General features: G+C 38.6%; 1 protein-coding gene across 1 annotated transcript in view; it reads left to right on the top strand.

The window, feature by feature from the left end:
• The window catches only part of ubl3a (ubiquitin-like 3a), a 36,762-nt gene that overhangs the window by 12,769 nt on the left and 5,949 nt on the right, over nt 1–18,044 (top strand). Inside the window, exon 2 of the mRNA XM_007554458.2 lies at nt 16,830–16,938. Coding sequence (XP_007554520.1) covers nt 16,830–16,938 — 109 coding nt within the window. The remainder of the gene's footprint in view (nt 1–16,829; nt 16,939–18,044) is intronic.

Genomic DNA, 18,044 nt, shown 5'->3' with positions numbered 1-18,044 from the left:
CTTAAAAAATGTCTTGAAATTTGAACGTCCTGTTCTTGTTGTAATGTCAGGAATAGAAGGACTCAGAAACAGGTCAGACATGAATTAGAAAAAACATTCAAGTAATGGCCAAGCATAACTGACCTACCACATGTCACCAATAGTCTTTCTTTACCTTGATTGTTACTCCGCTGCTTTTGTCAGTCATAAAAATTGTTTTTTAACGCACTAAAAAATCAGTGAAGCTACAATGTAAAACAAAACTTGGATTGACTTTTACTGCTGTTTTGGTAAACAAGTACATCATAAAAAAATGAATATTGTGTAAATGTTCAATGGGGTTTAGCGATTTGAAATGCAGCACAGGGAAAATCAAGCTTCCTACATGGTGTCAGTATGAAGCATTCTTTTCAAAAGGCATAACATTTTCTGTAGTAATTATTGTTGAAGCTGGTTTCTTATGTTAATGTTAAATTGACTAACATTTGTCTGAAGTCATTTTTGTCTCTTTGTTGGTTTGCATTCTGATTTTATTTAGTTGTGTCAGAGTAAAACGGGTTTGGATACAAATTCACAAATGTATTCTGATCTGTTATTTCTAAAGTAAAACTAAACCTTATCTGCCATTTTCTGTTGGTCTTAAATCCCAGTTGTGCCATATGCTAAGTATGTCACAGAAAACTTTGTGGTCCTGTGACAAAATGTGTCAAGAAATATGAATAATTTTACCAAGCACTGTGTAGCACAAATCACTAATCTTGAAGAAACTCTTCTTTACTCATGAGTTTGTGAGGATATTACACTTAATTGAATCAGATAATTTCAGTTTATTTTCCTGCCTTTATCCAACGTCAGTGTTTTTGCTCCATTTTGGCTTCCTGGTGTGACACATTGTGATTTTAGGACATTCACACAGAGATCTTGGTAAACACAGTAGGAATAGAGAAGCTGAGGTCACAGAAGAGTTGAAGAGAGTTTAGAGCAGAGGGAGTTTCTCTCTCTCTCTGTGAATATGTGTGTGTGTGTGTGTGTGCGTGCGTGCGTGCGTGCGTGTGTGTGTTGAAGAGCAGGGCACATGGACAGAGGGTATATTTGGCCTTCATGCTGTCTTGCACAAATTTGTCATTGCATGTGGGATGCTATGGAGCACTTTGACTATGAATATCTGTAATGATCCTGACAGGGCTTGTTTCTGTATGTGTATGCGTGTGTGTGCGTGTCCGTGTGTGTGTGTTCCTCCTTATCTGAACTAGCTTTCTGTAATGAAGCAGCGGACATTGGACTACAATGATTGAGGGCTTTTAAACTGCCCGTGTTTTTTCATTTTCTTGTAATGAGGAACAGTTGTTTATCTAAAGGGAAGCAGCAGAATGTTAGCTTAGGCTGGAGACTTAAACCACTGAGATAAGTGATAGATCTGATTTAGCCTAATATTAAGCTACAACAGCTTTCCCTGGTTTTACAATTGGTACTCTAGGCCATGTATGCTTGTCGGTGTGTAAAATTAGCACATTTTACCCAACCTTGGCAGAAGTATTCACATTTTCATCCTATTACAACTATAGTGTATGTTATTTCAATTTTGTTGGTTAGACCCACACAAAGTACTTTCAGATCAGATTTTATGCAACCAGCTGCCTTCAGAATTCACCTGCTTAGCAGATAGTGAGATAATTTAATCTCTGTATTAATACAGTGGTTCGGTGGCAGCCTCAGATGTTTGTTAGAGAACAGCAGACAGGTCAGAGATAAAGATGTAGAGAAGTTTAAAGCAGAGTTAGATGAAAAATATCCCAAGCTTTAAGTAACTTCCAAAGCCCAGTTCAAATCATCGTTAATATGGAAAGAGGATGGCACAACTGCAAACCTGCAAAGACACTTATTGTGTTCAGTTTCTCATTTTTACTGAGTGCAACATTATTGCACATCTTTTTAAATGCCTCAGTTATCATGAAGTAAAAGACAACCTCCCCATGCTGGACACAACCTGGCTGGCGGATTTGTTTATTTGAGAGTCTATGCACAGAACATGCATTGTACCAGATTTAGCTCCAGGCTAATTTCATCCTGTATGTTTCCATACTTTTAGCTGCCTTGTAATGGAACACCACCTCAGAGCTCGACTGCTCTGCTCCCCCTTTCATCGCTGCTCTGATTCTTCCTGTTGTTGCCTCGTTATCTGGAAGCCTCCACTGTAGCCACTCAGAGCTTCCCTTTTCCTGTTGTGTACAATACATGATTACCAGAAACTCAAAACCAATTGGGAACTCTTAAAGGTTTATGTTAAGATACAGTAGACACGCTAAACCTCAGCGTGTAAACATTGCTGTTTCCCATGTTTTTATGCAAACATAAATGGGGAAGAAACTCCTAATGTCTGTGAAGAATTAGTTTGGCCTGCAGCAAATAAAATACTAAATTTAGTTTTTTTTTAAGGAGCAGCAGCAATATTTTTTATTTCTTTATCACATTTTGGCTGTTTCACAATACATCTCATGTTTTCTGTGTCACCTATCTGCTTTTAGATTTTAGGGATTATCCTGTATCAGTGAGATTTCCTGTATAAAAAAAGGTAAAAATGTGACCTTTTACCTTCTTTAATTTTTTTCCAAACATTATTTAATTCTAATGAAAAAAATTGGATCACTACAAGAAAGATTTGAGCAAAAATATTTTCTTGCTTGGGTTTTTTCCTTTTAACGTTCTCAGGATTCAGAAGTTTATATACATTTCCTTTCTATTTCCTTTTTAAAATGTCGAACTTTTGAGAAACATTAGCGCCATCCTTCCACAAGCCTCTCACAATGGTTTGGTTGAATTTTGGGTAATAGGCCACTTTGGTCATTCCCAAATTTACACACAACTTTTCCGTAGGACTAAGATGAAGCTTTGTGGTTTTCCTCTCGAAAACATTGACTTTGTTGTCCTTAAGCCACTTATTTGCTAATTTGGCAATGTGCTAGTGACTCAGATGTGCCTTGAATTTAATTTCCTGCCTTATGACAGATTTCACTCCAGTATTTCAACATAATGTTTCCTCGTGATGCCATCTATTTTAATATTCATTGGAAGTGCAGTAGTCCCTCCTGCATCAATGTAACAATGGTCATTTTTCCTAGCAGTTTCGTTTTAGATTAATCAGACCACAGCAAGATCTTTGGTCCTGTGGGCATTTACAGACAATGATCTGTTTTCTTCTTCTTGCTCTTAGAGTCCTTTCAGCCTATGTCACTAAAGGAATTTCATTGTAAAGAATAACTTACTAAAAGTCTTTTGCTGCTGTTCTTAGTTGACTTACACTTTTTGATACATTTTACCCACTCAATGATAACTTGGACTTGTGGAGGTTCAAATTTTTCTTCCTGATATCTGAGCTTTTTCATGATGTCACACCAGGAAGCATTCACAGATGTTCTTCTTCTCAAGTGACATCATCATCCTCTGGATTTTCCACATTATTGAAATACTGTAATGTTTGGAATCTGAGAGTCAAAAAAATATATATATATATATTTTTAACATATTCATTTTTAACATGTTCAAATCTGTCTTTTACTGATTTGAAAACATCACTAGACATTCAGCTTAATCACCATGAGGAACAAGTTAGCTGGCCTGAAGAACCACTTAGAGTAAACGTTAGGGATAATAATATGACTTTAAAATACTCTTTGGACAGCAGGTGCCTAAGTAGAGCAAAGGTATGTTGCAGTTAAATATTTCCATGTGTTGAGAAAAATTTTCAGCTCACATGAACCACACGGAAACAGTCAAGATGACTAGGCGGATACCAGATACAAGCTAACGTCCGGGCTGAGCCAGACACGGTCACGTTTCATAATTTCTTTCATTGTTTTTAACTAGTCTGGTTATGAGATGTTGAAAGACATAGTAAAGTATCAGGTTGAACTTGAAAGAGCAGTAGGCCATTTGGCTTTCCGCCTCTGCTTATGGTTGAGCTCATGAGTAATAGTCCTGGTTTGTGTCCAGTGCCATCTGGTAAATTCCAGCACTGAGGGCAATTTAGCTTGCCAGTTATCTGTGTGTGTGTGTGTGTGTGTGTGTGTGTGTGTGTGTGTGTGTGTGTGTGCGCATTGCACACTCTGACATCCAATAATGCTCTCACATGTATATACACACATGCATTTTTTTTTTTCTGCACACACTCATCATCACGTGAGTTGTGACTGCAGGCCAGTGCTCTTTTCTGAAGGAGAAAGGAAAATGCAGTGTTGTGGATATAACTGCTGTCTTGCAGCCATTCCTGTCCTCGTCACAGATGTCTCCTCTGTCGTGTTACTTTGCAAAATGTCGTTAAAATAAGATCTAAAGGTGCACTTTTTAGTTTCTAGTTTTAAAATCTACCGAAAACAAGCTTCCTTTTAAAAAGACTTTCCCCATAAAAATAACTATATTATTAACCCTGAGAGAAAAACAGCTCATCTTTGGTAAGGAGATGAGCTTGTGCTTTAAAAGGACAACCTAAAAGGTTACAAACAAGCTAATCCTGACAGCGGGGAGTTGCCTACAGATTGCTGGGGAGAGACCACCTAGGAAAGAGGACACGTGGGGTTTTTTAGAAACGTCGGCGGGAAGAAGGATGGGGCGGTGAGGGGAGAGAAGAGGTCACCCGTTACTGTGCATGGGGATGCTTTACATGACTCCAGGGTTTTCACATAGCAGGGGGGCAGGAAAGCGCAGAGGAGGAAGCCACATTGGTGAGACACCTAGCGATGGAAGTGAAGGAAAGTAACATGGGGGAGGGAGGGGGCAAATGGTCGGACGAGTGAGAGGAAGGACAGGAGGGCCTTTTATTTAGTGCGATCATCAACCCTCTGTGTGGCCCCTTCACACTGGCAGCATGCTGTTATGTGGGATGGTGGCCTTTGAGTTTGTGTTTTTGCTGGTGGCTGGTTGTCATTATGATGGTTAACTGAACAGACTCAAACAATCAGGTGGAACTTTTGATTATTTTTTTTTTTTTGAAAACCAAAACAAGGGTTCACTACACTGAATTCATTAATTTGGAAACTGTCAAACAGCCAACCACAGGAGTAGTTTCAACATTCTCCACATTATTCCTGTAAATCAGTAACTGCCATGATGTTTCTTCAGTATAATCTTAAGGACATTTTTTTCAGTATTTTTTTCCCAATCTCCTATCCTTAAATAACACGCTGAAGTGACCAGCAGCAGCTGAAATTTGTACTTCAGACTAGCTATACCTACCTTGACAAAAAAAAAAAAAAAACAAGGAACGGAAATTAACATTTGCATGAGCTGCAATATGTTATACATTGTGCAAAAAATAAAAATAAATATGCAGTTTTACTTAGAAATACCTTCTGAAAATAGCTGTGACGTAAAACACGATTGCAAAATTAGTACTGATTATAGACTATGATTAACCCATATAGTCTGACTAGTTTCCTTATATTTCCCAAAATGTCCCCACCAATGAGATTTGCCATCAAACCACTAATAACATCAATCATGTTTGATTATGGAAGGCAGTGAAAGGCAATTTAAGTATAATACACTGCCAAAGGTTATATCTGTGTTGGATGCTTCACACATTTCTCATCCTGTTGTTGAGATAGTTTCTCTTTAAAAAGTCTTTTGTGTCTCTGTGCTTCACGAAAAATTGCTGGCTTTGTTTTCGTCCATCAGTAACGGCATGCTGTTGTCTACATGATCTGGTAGCATTTAGATTGGATAGATTGCATTCATAATATTTGAAAAACATTGGATTTTTGTGTTTTGGATGGCTCTGTCCACATTGGGTGAGTCAGGTGGAAAATCTGACCAGCAGATTTCTGGGACATCTTTAATTAAAAAATACATAAAGCCCTGGTTAGTATTCTCTAACTTTGTTTTATAGCCTTTTAAAATTACTTAAAATTCAAATTCTCTTAACCTACAGGTTGCAACATAATCCCCCAACATCACCACCGTAGATCATTTTTCACAGCAGGAACTCTTGGAGAAAAAGTGATAAATTGGAGGTTGGTTTAAGTGACCATGAAGTTTTAACGTTTTGCAGAAATCCTGATCAGATCCAGATGTGCTTTCTTAGGTCACCTTTCTGACTTCATGGTGAAGCAGGGAAAGCAAACGTTTCAGTACCTACTTTACCCTCCACCATTGTTTTATTCTTAGCTGCAACTAATGGTCACTGATGCAGCTCTGTCCCACTGATTAGCATCTTGGTATTCATGCTTTGTCTCATTTCTGGCTTTAAAACTAGCTGGGAGAGAAGGACAGTCTAGACGCTGACAAAGGATGAAAGGAATCGATTGAAGCATACAAAAGCAATTTCACGTCTTGGCCCATGGCTTCAAAAACAGAGCCTCGGCAGCAATCTCCAGCAGTCATTGGCAAAAAAACAAAAAATGTTTGCTCATTTTGTGTGAACGTAAACACCAACTACTCAGCACATAACAGATAAGGACTTTCTGAATTTTAATGCCTTGTTTTGACGTCACCCTTTCTCCTTTTTGCCTCTCGTTGACATTTGCTGTGTTCTTCTTTGAGTCTGTTTCCTTTCATGCTTTTTCATTTTTTTTTTACATTGGTCCCTCTTGCTCGCCTCCAGTAGTCTGTGTTTCCTCTGTCCTTACAAAACATCACAACTCATCATCTTTACAATGTTCTCAGTGTGCAGTTGTACAGTGTCAGCAGTTTGGCGTCGCTGTTGGACTCTGCAGTTTTGTTTTCTCTCTTTTTATCATCAATTTTCACTCTCAGTTGATTTTTTTCTACCATTTTTTTAGTGACTCGGGATTTGCTGTCTAAAAGTTGTGTTTTCTCGGTGTAACATCCCGAATCCTCTCGGTTTGTCCAGAGGATCCTAAAGCTCTTCACACTACATTCAGTCGTTCATTTCTCCAATAACTAGGACTGTGTGCGAACTTCTATTTCAATCTAACAAAGTTAGACATAGTGATCAATCATGATTAGTCGTAACGCTAGTGTGTGATTAATCTGATTATATTTTTTAATCAATTGACAGCACTAAGTTAACTGTCCAAGGATATATATTGTCTCCTTGTTGAAAGCAGTAAAAAATTACATTTTGAAGGGATTTCAACAAAAGGAATTAAAGGGATGCTAAAATATTTTGATTAGTAAGCAATCACATCTTTCTTTTTAGTTTTTTCTTCCAAGAATAGGAAAGTGATTATGTCAAGATTTGGGGAAAAAATATATATACAATTTTAATTCTTAGAATAATGAGAATTTTCTCTCTGCTTCTAAAGGCAAAAGAAAAGCAACCGACTCGAGCAACGGGATGTGCAGCAGTTCAGGGAGCAGATTGCCTTGGTGGCACTCTTCTGTTCAGCCTCATCTTATCAAACCCACCCCTTATTAAATAAACAGCAGAGGTTTAGACGCTTGGGAAAGTCTGTGTGGAGGTGTGTGTGAATGGAGGGAGAACAAAATGGACTCCGACGGAGCAAATAAAACATAACTGCTCTAATTGAAGTAGTTCTCAGGCTGCCATCGTTTTTCACCACATTTGTAAACAGATTAGTGTTTGGAGCTGTCCAACACCATCATCTTCACATCATTTCATCTGTTAATAACCCACATTTACAGTAGACGGAGATCCAGTTCATCTTTCTGTGGCTACACTCTGTGTCCTTTTAGTGTGAAGGTTTAAAGAGGACTTTTCTTGTTATGGCTCAGCTCCCATTTGGCATGCTAATTCATTTGGCCCGGTGGGGGTTGAAAAGCCTTTTTTAAAGTGTGAAGTCTCGCTCTGAACTGAGCATTGAGGATGAGGCAAGAAGCAGCTGTGAAGGGGAACCTGCCTCTAGTCAGCTTCTGACAGCTCTGATCGCTCGCAGGAAGCAGAGTGTGGAAGGCCTGATCAAAGGCAGCTACCTGGCGCCTGCGCTAGTCATCGTATGGACGTGTGAGTCCTCAAGGAGAGCGATGACTGGCATCACTATTTGCCTCTGTGGAGAGAGGTGGAGCAGCTGATGGATTAAAGGGTTATTGGTATGTTAACAGGTAGAAGGGGAAGGATGACGAGAGAGCTGCAGCTGAGGCGCAGGAAACAGCCGATGTTGCTTGTGACAGGAAGAGACGCTGGATGTGATGCGGCTGTTGTATCAAAGGACGCGTCTGTCTGAATGACTGTAGAAAGAAAAGGGCCTGGAGGGAGAAGTGAGAGGTGCGACAGAACAATGAGACGTGAGGCTGATGGTTGAGGCAAGTCCTGCAAGCCAGGCACTTTCACAAAAAAAAACATCTGAAAAAGATGCACTACAAAATAATTTTCAAAATTTCTGTCTTTACACAGGAGCTTTTAGATGAGTGTCTCTTTACTTTAATTAAAAATGCCTCAGAATATCTGAGGTCTTTACGAAGATAAGAAAGCATAATTTAAGACTATTAGAAGTGCAGTGTGGCTATTAGCTACTTGTGCAACAGGACACTATCAGGGAGCTTCAGAAAGAGCATCTGATAAAGCGCTGTGGTGTTGTTTCTTTCCATTACTCTTAAAGTAGCTTATCTCTTTAATTATTAATACCTCTGGTAGAATGCTTAGCAGGATGACAGTTTGGTGTTTTATGGTCTCTGAGGAAAATACTGACGTATAAGAAACAGGAAAGTATAGAGTAATGCAGATCAACACCACATCCTTCTGGTGAAGATAAAAATGTTGCAGATGCAATAACTTTGAGTTCACTTGTTTGTTTTTTTGTTGTTCAATCTTCTGACAAAAATAACACAAATAGTTTTAGCATGACGTTTGATAATCCACTTCCTCATACTTGGACATGACTAACATGTTTTCAACACACCGACTTATAAAACAAGATACAATGACAGTGTGACTGGAGCTTTCAATTGATCAAACCTGAAATGGATTATTAAACACATAATATAAATTCTTTAAAATGATTTGGTCACTGAGTTTGAAAATCAAAATGGAGTCCAGCGTGCTTCTGCAAATATGAGGACAAAAGTTTTGCTTGAGAGGGTCTGAATGACAGCTGCAGCATGACCTTTAGAGAAATCCCATTACCATATTGGAGTGACAAATCCACAAATGGAGCTCAGATTAGACCCCCCCCCGCTCACATAAATAACTTACATTGCCTAAGTTGTGTAATTGTTTACCTGTTATCACAAATTTCTAATGATAAACATTTAAAACTTTTGCCCCTTGTTCTCTGTGATGCACTTTGTGCAAGAGTCTCACACAACAGTCAGACGATGAAGAATCAGCAAATATGCCATAGTACAAAACACTTTTGTTGTAAAATTACTTTTCCTGCTTCCAGGAGGTCTGACAGAGCACAGCGAGCAGCATTTTGTCCAGAGAACAGGACAGAATGGTACAGATGACTAACTAGCTTCATGGTTACCACTAGTGTTGGCATGGCAACCAGCAGAGCATGACTTTCGGTATTGAAAAGAAAAACTAAAGCCTGGATCAGACTGCTTGTCTGGATCCTTCTTTTCACCGTGTGCTGTTTTAAAGTTACAGTTTGTTCAAAGGTTTAAAGTTTGTAGAATATAAAAGCTTAATTTCCTCAAAGTCCAGCACCTAGTTCATGGAAATGATCAATCACTTATTAGGTACTTCTATTTCAATAATACATAGGCTAGGGTTCATTTTGGTACCAAAAATGTAGGTAAGATCCGTTCTGGTGTATTTTATGAAGTATTTTCTTGAAACTAATACACTTTGGTAAAAAACAAAAAAATTGAAACCCGAAGTCTGAAAGTACAGCACATGAGCCAATATGCCTTATAAACAGTAAAGTTATAAATAAACAAACAAGGTAGGTCAAGGTTCTTACTCTGTCAGATGCACCTGTCCTCCCTCTACAATGAGGCTGGTGCAGTAACCAAAAAAAGCTTCAATAATCCGTCCAGCTTCGCTCACTTCACTTGTGCCTTCATCACACTATTTCTAACAAGCATTTCAACGTTCATTAAAAATAGTCACTTCTTCCCATTATGTTTCCACTTTGTCGTTAAGATGAGTTTATATTTTATCCATTTTTCAGTTGGAAAAAACACAAAAAGAAAGGGATGCTATTTATCGCTATTTTTTCACCTCAACACAATCTGAGTCATTTGCAGGCATCGAGAGCTGTTGGTGTCTGTTCAAGATGCCAAATATATTATTGGCAATCAGGCTGTGAATGCATAGCACTTAAAATATGATAGCCGTATAAAAACTGCGTCCAAGCAGACCTTTGTGGTTGTGACAATAAACATGTTGATAATAGGATGAGGGTTGTGATTTGATTTATTCTGTAGCTCCAGTTCTGTTTTGTATGCTTGTAATCATGAATTGAAGGACTGCTTTTACAAGCGATGTCCACGGTAATACAGATATTTTGTAAAAAAGAAATTGTGCACTCTTTGTGCAAACAGAGTTTGGTGAGAAAAACCAAGAAATGAGAAATGATCATCTCACTTTTCTCCACATATAGCCTACTTTATCCTGACTATCATTACCAATCTTCAAAATGTAAAGTGAAGAAATTACTCTTATTTTGAAGTTTTATATTAGTGACGACAGCTTTATTGCCACCTGCTGGTGCTGCGTTGGTATTTCTGACTTTATTTTCCATTTTTGCTAGCATGTTGATAGAGGAATGAGTATTTGTCAAGTCGCAGCAATCTGTTGACGAGGTTGAACTTAAAATCTAAGCTGACGAAGTTAATGATGGAAAGGAAAGGAAAATTGTGTTTGTGAATCACAATCTCTGATTCGACACCCTTGTTTGGTACGAGTTCTGCTTTTTTGGGAACTGCCACTATTTATGGTGTACAAATATATCAGATTATTGCATCTGCTTTGCTGTTCTTTTAAAAACTGAATAAAATTCAGGTTTTAATTTGTGTTGAATTCAATCTAATACCTAATCGAATTTGCTTCTGCATAGTTTTTCGTCTTTGTGTTATATTACTTGTAAGTAAAATTGAAAATGGTGAAATTCTTTGACAGCTCAGAGTTTTCTCAACATTGTGACAGATCAGCCTTGTAGCTGTTGCACCTTGTGGAAAAATGCTTAAAAACAGGACAGGGACTGTTTGAATTCTCATGGTAAAATTTGCAGCTTATAAATCAATTAATTCAGATGTTTTGGGGGGTTTTGCTCCTCTGCAGTTCACAAATGTTTGGTATGTGTCCTCAGCCACACTCAGTCATGTTTTAGACCTCAAAGAACAAATAAAGGCATCACTTTTAATGGAGAAACAAAGATGAGCCTTGTGAAGCTAATTTAAAAACTGATGGAGCAACGCATTCCCCACAACGTTGCCAGACACACGCTCCTACCCAGAGAGGCTCTGAGAGTACAAATCCTTGCCTGAAGCTTTGTTTCTTCTATTTTATCATTCAGCCGCTGTTGCATAACTCCTCTGTAAGTACGTGTGCAGAAGGAAGAGAACATAAACAAAGAGAGAACCTATTATTTAATTAAAACTAATCAAAAGTCTTCTTCCCTTAAGGATGCTTACAATTTTAACTTCTGAGAAAGCGAGGCTGCTGATTCTGAGGTTTTACAATAAGTCTTTAAAGATAATAATGTGCCTTCTAATGTGTTTTTAATTAAAGAAAAGACTCCCTTCATCCCACTTTGTTCGTGAATGGTGGCGAGTTATTACAGTATACAGAATGCCAACCTGGATGCTCTTTTCTTTGCTTTCAACACAGTTTGTTCACACTTTGTCACACAAGCGGCTTAATATTGTTTGCTGTTATTAAGCAGTGCTAACAGCTTTGAGTCAGTGCCAGACAACAAAAAGTGACAATTACATGCACAGGTTTACCTACATTTACAATTACTTCCTAATAGTCTCCAAATCTGATGTGCAAGTGAATCCAGCTGCTCACTTATAACAACTCCTTCGCTCTTAAGTTCATTCATTCAGTTAGCCATCCAAGCTCACTGCTTAGGCCGCTCTAATATATTCCCACAGGAAGACTTCCCACTCTATAATTTGTTGACTGCTGCAGAGTGTCTAAAGAGCAGCAATACTCCTTAATGCACTTGTAAACAGAGGTCCACAGATACACACAATCTGTTGCCTCAAGAAAGAGTTGAGAGCTGTAGTTGGGCTGCAATAATTACAGGCAGCATTGAATTTCCTGCTCTCCTCTTTTTGCAAACAGTGTTTAGCAGAAGAGGGACTTGCTTGCTTTCCATGTTCACACGGTGTGGCGCTCCAAGAGACATCGTTGCGTTGTATCTGAATGCTACGCAGTTAGGGGCCTGCAGACCTTTGATCCGCGTCATCAGCCTTCCCGGTACAGACTGCGTGTCTTTTTGCTCTTATGGTTTCAGAATCAAGAATGGAGAACAACGCAAAGTTTCAGCATTCTGACAGTTTACAGCTACAGACACTTTCACATCCTCACATTGCAACAGAGAAGTACACACTCTGTTCCCCCTTCTTTAAAACCCTCCACGAACTCTGCAAAGCAGTGGAGCGTGCACTTGACATATGGCTGACATTCATGCGCAATTAGCATTTTGTCTGTAGATATGCATGTGTTGAAGCATGAAGTGGTGCCCTACCCAATACTCGAAGCTTGTGTATTTGTTGGAGAAAATAGATTCTAATTGAATATCCTTCCTTCGGCTGCTTTGAAACCTCATTACCGGCCCGTTTACTGAGGAGAATCCAGGAAGAAGGCGCAGTGACCCTCAGGGAGAGATGGAGGAAGGAGAGGAAGAGTAGCTTAAGTGAAGCACAATGCCAGGCAAAGGTATTAATACCCTGATCGCTTCACTTTGTCATGTTAAAACTTTAAACCTGTAGTTTATTGAAATTTTATAGAAGTACAGCAGAGATTCACCAGTGTGACTACAAATTATTTGCTGACAAAAGTTTTCTTTTTCTTTCATAGAGTAAATAATAAAATAATGAAAAGATAAAGCAGCTTGGGAAGCTGAGATATCCAGGCACAATGCTGCTTGACACACTACTGACTGGTGTTTGCAAAGCAGCCAATCCAGAAGCACCATTCATTTTCCTTGATGCTGATTGGCTGTAACCCAAAGAGCCAAGATAAGGAAAAGGTCAATGTTTGTTTCTACCAGTGTGCATTATAATGCATATTTTGGTGTTTTAAGTATTAAAATAGGCAGTTATAATCATTTTTAGACTCAAGAGTGACAAAATATACAAAACATAGTTTTAAAATATCTATTATTCTACAGTAATATTTGTCTTACAAAATGTACTTATCATTTTCTGTCAGGCTATAGCACAAAATCCTAATAAAGTAAAGTTTGTGCCTGTAACCTGTCATGAGGTAAGAGGTTGGAAATGTTGCATTACAAAGGACGGTACATTCAGTTCAGGATACAATAATACAATAATCGATGTGGAAGAGAGGAGCTCTCACTTTCAGATTCAACCCGGTGAAAACAAAACTCACATCCAGAGAAAACGACAGCAGAACCGACTCCCAATTTACATCATGTCTCCACCTAACCGAAGTACAGACTGTCCTCACACCCTCCATCACAAATCTGATTTAAACCTCTACATACGTTTATGTTTTTATTTAACTGGCTGTTGTTGAAAAGGGAAGACAAAAAGAAGCCTACGTTGAGGAATTCTGACAGCAGAGAGGATATTCTTAGTTACATATGTTTCTGCTGGGCAGCCTGCACAGCAGAAACAGCCCAGCTCTGTGCCTCTTGATATTCCAGTCTTGCACATCGCCCTACTGTACGCTGTGCAGACTCGGAGCCTGACGGAGTGAGGCAGAGTGAGTTTCAGAGTGAAGCAGGGAGACGGAGCGAGTGAAAGGATGCGAAGATCGCTGCGAGGAGAGGAAGCAAGAACCATGTGCCGAGGAAAGTGAGCAAAGGGTGTTGGGCTTGGGGAGGGGGCTGGCGAAGCTATCTTGTAGGTGTTATCAGGTTAAGCCTCCCACGACCGACTGTCGCCATGGTGACGCCATGGTTACGACCAGGTGTTCCGTCAGGAAGAAGCGACCGCGTCTTTGTGTGAAAGGGCTTCTTCAGTGACTTTCTTTGTTCTGTGTGCCAGTGTGGGCAATAGTTCAACTGTGACATTCAGCTGTTACTTAGAAGTACGACTTTGTCATCTTAGTAGTTGAAGCTTTCTTTCACCAACTACAGCAGCGAGCAAAGGAGGGTTTATTCATTCTGGCTAATTTTTTCATACAGCTATTTTTGACAGCTTAGTAGTCAAACAAAGTGCCAGTTATTCAGACCCCTTCAACTTTTTAGCACTTTTTGACCCCCCAACCACTGACTGAAGTGTGTTTTTGGGGATTTTAGTTAGTTCTAGCACCTTAAACTGCAGATGCAGCCGAATGTGGATGAGGAGCATCTCGGAGCAGTAACCTGTCTGGACTTTGACTAGACTACTCTTCTGATTAGCTTAAGTTTATGTAAATATCTTGATATGTTAGCAGTTCTGCATGATTTCTATTTTTTGAATGACGATGAAGCGTGGAAAAGCTTCTGAGGTTTCCCAAGGCTCTGTTTATCTAAAAAGAATCACAGTAACATAGATTAAATTTTACGGTAATTTTTTTTTTTTTTTACATGATCAAATGTAAAAAAAAAAAAAATAAATAACTTACAGAGTTATGAATACTTATGCAACTCACTATAAATGATCTGCTTTATCTTCCTGGTTGATTTTTCTTTCCTTTTTTTGTTTTATGACCCACAGCAGGGAACCGCTGTGTATTTTTATTGTTGCTGCATCTTTTTGTTTTTTTTTTAACTGTTTTAGCTATTTCTGATAATCCAATGGCTGTACATTTCGCATGGAGCTTTTGAGCAACTCTGCTGTTGTACAGCACGAGATTTATACTTAAATACATCAAAAAACTGTTTGCTTCAAACTTAAATGGACTCTACTGTGCATTTTCTGTCTGAACCCAAACTTCCCCTTTTCTCTCATAATAAGCCAATCAGACTTTGCTCAATTATCTCAAAGTATTTTTCATTATAAGATAAGCTCGTGCTTGACAGTGACAAAAATCGACAAGCAGTGGCGGCTCTATATATTGATTGTCCACTGCAGTGTGTAGATGGAGAGTAAGAGGCTGTGTTTTAATCTGTTTTGTGTGTGCGTGGGTTTGTTTACGTCTCTGTTTGCCTCGTCCGAGCTTCAATTTATAAGCTGATTTGGCAACGTGTTTACAGAGATCTCGGTTTCAATCCGTCGGTGTTAGCCCTGTTACATCACCGTGCGGGAGAAGTTGTATATGATTTCTGTGTGTGAGCGTGGACCAGGCAGGGGGTGTGTGGCGTTCAGGCCGCAGCACATGGAAACACACTGCCGACAACGACACACGTGCTTTCTCCATGTGTGCACCGCAGGCCAGACGCACATATAGAAATAAGCAAAAGGCAAACACGCGCACGCAGCAGTGAATAATGCTCCTGTTACGGCCATTTACTGCCTCAATGCTGCACATAAATGATGCAAAATATAAGAAATCCCAGTTAACGTCTGCATTTTTAATGAGAAATGTGAAAACATGAGGCATTTAGGGACACCTTAACACACTTACTAGTTCATGCGTAATCATGGTGAAGTTGCTCAGAATAAATAATTTAAAAATTCTTCTAAGAAAGCTAAGTTGTATTGACTACTGCACAATGGGTTACTATGAAACACTCAAAAGTTGACTTGAAACTCTAACCTTTCTTTCTAAAAGGAATGCAGTATTATTAGTACCCCTGGAAATTAAAGCAGATATTTGCAACAGCCTTGACACATATCAGCAGCTTCACACACTTGCAAAGGTTTGGATTGATGTTCTTTCACATTTAGGCTTTTAAGAACTTGTTTCAACAAAGTCTTTCCACGTCAGAATGCATATATTTTCATTGAAATAAAAAGAAAAAAACTGGTCGCAGAAGCTTAATGATGAATTTATTGTACAATCAGAAACAAACTGTTTAAAGTAGCTTATTTATAGGTTTAATATTTGGTAAATATGTATTAAGGGGTCTAAGTCAGGCTTCCCCCTTGCCACTGTTAAGCATGGCGGTGGAGGTATTCTGCTGAGGGACCTTTTTGCTGCCATTGACTCAAGTGTATTGCAAAAGAAGTGGATTATTATCTTGACAAGAAGCCAGACGGTTTAATCGTGATCCAACAAGAAAATGATCTCAAACACACATCTAGACCATTTTATTTTAAATGAACTCTTCCAATTATGGCAAGAAATGAGGCTGAATATACTTCCATAATTATATCAGAAGCTTGTTGATGCCTTGATACAACTTGCTAAAAGACATTTAACCAAAGATTAGGGCGTTGTATACTTGGATATCTGAACTTGCATGTGAGTTTGACACCCTGTGGATTCAATTTTCTGATTAAAAATATGTATTAGGAGTCATTGAAGTTGTATTGCCAATGACAATAAATCATTAAAAGGACAAAATAAATGCAGCTTTAATGCCTCGAGATGATGCAAACTTCTTACTGCACTTTTTAATGTTCATCTTCTAACAGATATATTATTACTGGCCCTCTTATTCCTGCTTTACGTGGGAACCTGTTGAGCTGCCAGTAAGAGACAAAGCTGGGAACCGAAAGTAAAATATATATATATTTATATAGTTACAGTAGGGAGGAGGAAGTTTGGGAGACAGATGGGAGTTGATTCAGCGGAAGGATGCTCCACAGGGTTTCCATATCCTCCTCCTGTTTCCTATTAAATTACCTTGCTTGAACCTGTATGCCTGCCGATTCAACATTAAGTATGAGATATCTGTTTTCCACTGTGGTGTTCATTTTTAACGTTTGCATTATTGAACCCTACACTCATTTCTAAAACATTGTGTGTCTTTTGCTCTGTGTTACAGATAAATCTGCGGCTTATTCTGGTCAGTGGAAAGACGAAAGAGTTCCTCTTCTCTCCTAACGACTCGGCTGCAGACATTGCAAAACATGTTTATGACAACTGGCCAATGGGTGAGTAGCCCCTTCTTTTCCCTTTATTTATTACCGTAATTGCATTTTTGTTTTGATACGTGTGCCACATAATATATTTCACTCTATTATTGTTGGGTAAAGCAGCAAACTGCTAGAAAAATAATATTTTAAATGGGCCTTGTGTGGCTATCACACCATTGATGCAAAAGTAGCATTTTGATACCTGTAAATTTATGTTATCGTTTATCTTCATATGGAAACAAGAAAGAAGAACCAACTTTATAACAGGCAGTGAGGGACAAACTAGCAAAAGATCTGATGTAAAATTGTTTTTTTGTCATTTTATCTGTTGTTGCTAGGACATAATTTGGCTTTTGGATTGGTTTCTCTGGTTACTTTTTGCTTGACTGATACATTTCATAATAAAATGGTTAGTTATTACAACTGGACTTAAAAATTACTTAAAACACCACAGTAAAGCCTCTCAATAAACATTAAATTATAGTTCAGCTCCTTAAAGTCAAATATAGAACAGAGAAAATTGATTTCTTTTTCACAGCTTTGATTTTCTCTCTTTAAGACCTCTGTAATCTTTTAAGTAAATCTTAACTGAGTGGTGTTTAATTCCAGTCCCTAGGGGTCTTTGTCCTGCATGTTTTAGATGCTTCTCTGCCGCAGCATACCAGATTTAAACATGGGAATTACCTCGTAAACATGGCAGCAAGTTCTGTAAAGGCCTGTTAATGACCCATGATTTAAATCAGGTGTGTTGAAGCAGGAGCCCATTTAAAACATGTAGGTCCTCAGCCCTCGATAACATGAGGCATTGCTGCATTTAAACGGTGCAATTCAGTTCAGCTTCTTTTAGCAGCTCAGCTGCAGTATTCCTATTTTAATTTAGGATGCGCTCCGAAAAAGTGTTTTTAATTTAAGGTCCCACTTCAAACAAACCTCCTGCTAAGTTTTGATCTGTCTTTGCTGATCCCAAACGTAACCTTCCCTCACATCTTCTGGTCTTTTCTTTGTAAAAATGTATTTCTTATTCTTATTTTAATAGTTTAAACACAAAATACATGTTAATGCACATTAAAGGAAACGTGGAAACTCTGTTAGCGCTATTCCAGAAGCTAATATTAGGTTTTCCT

The sequence above is a fragment of the Poecilia formosa genome, unplaced genomic scaffold (genome assembly GCF_000485575.1).
Source record: "Poecilia formosa unplaced genomic scaffold, Poecilia_formosa-5.1.2 Scaffold3, whole genome shotgun sequence".
Taxonomy (NCBI): Eukaryota; Metazoa; Chordata; class Actinopteri; order Cyprinodontiformes; family Poeciliidae; genus Poecilia; species Poecilia formosa.
The sequence above is the reverse complement of the archived record's forward strand: the minus strand, read 5'-3'. Positions and strand labels throughout refer to the sequence as shown.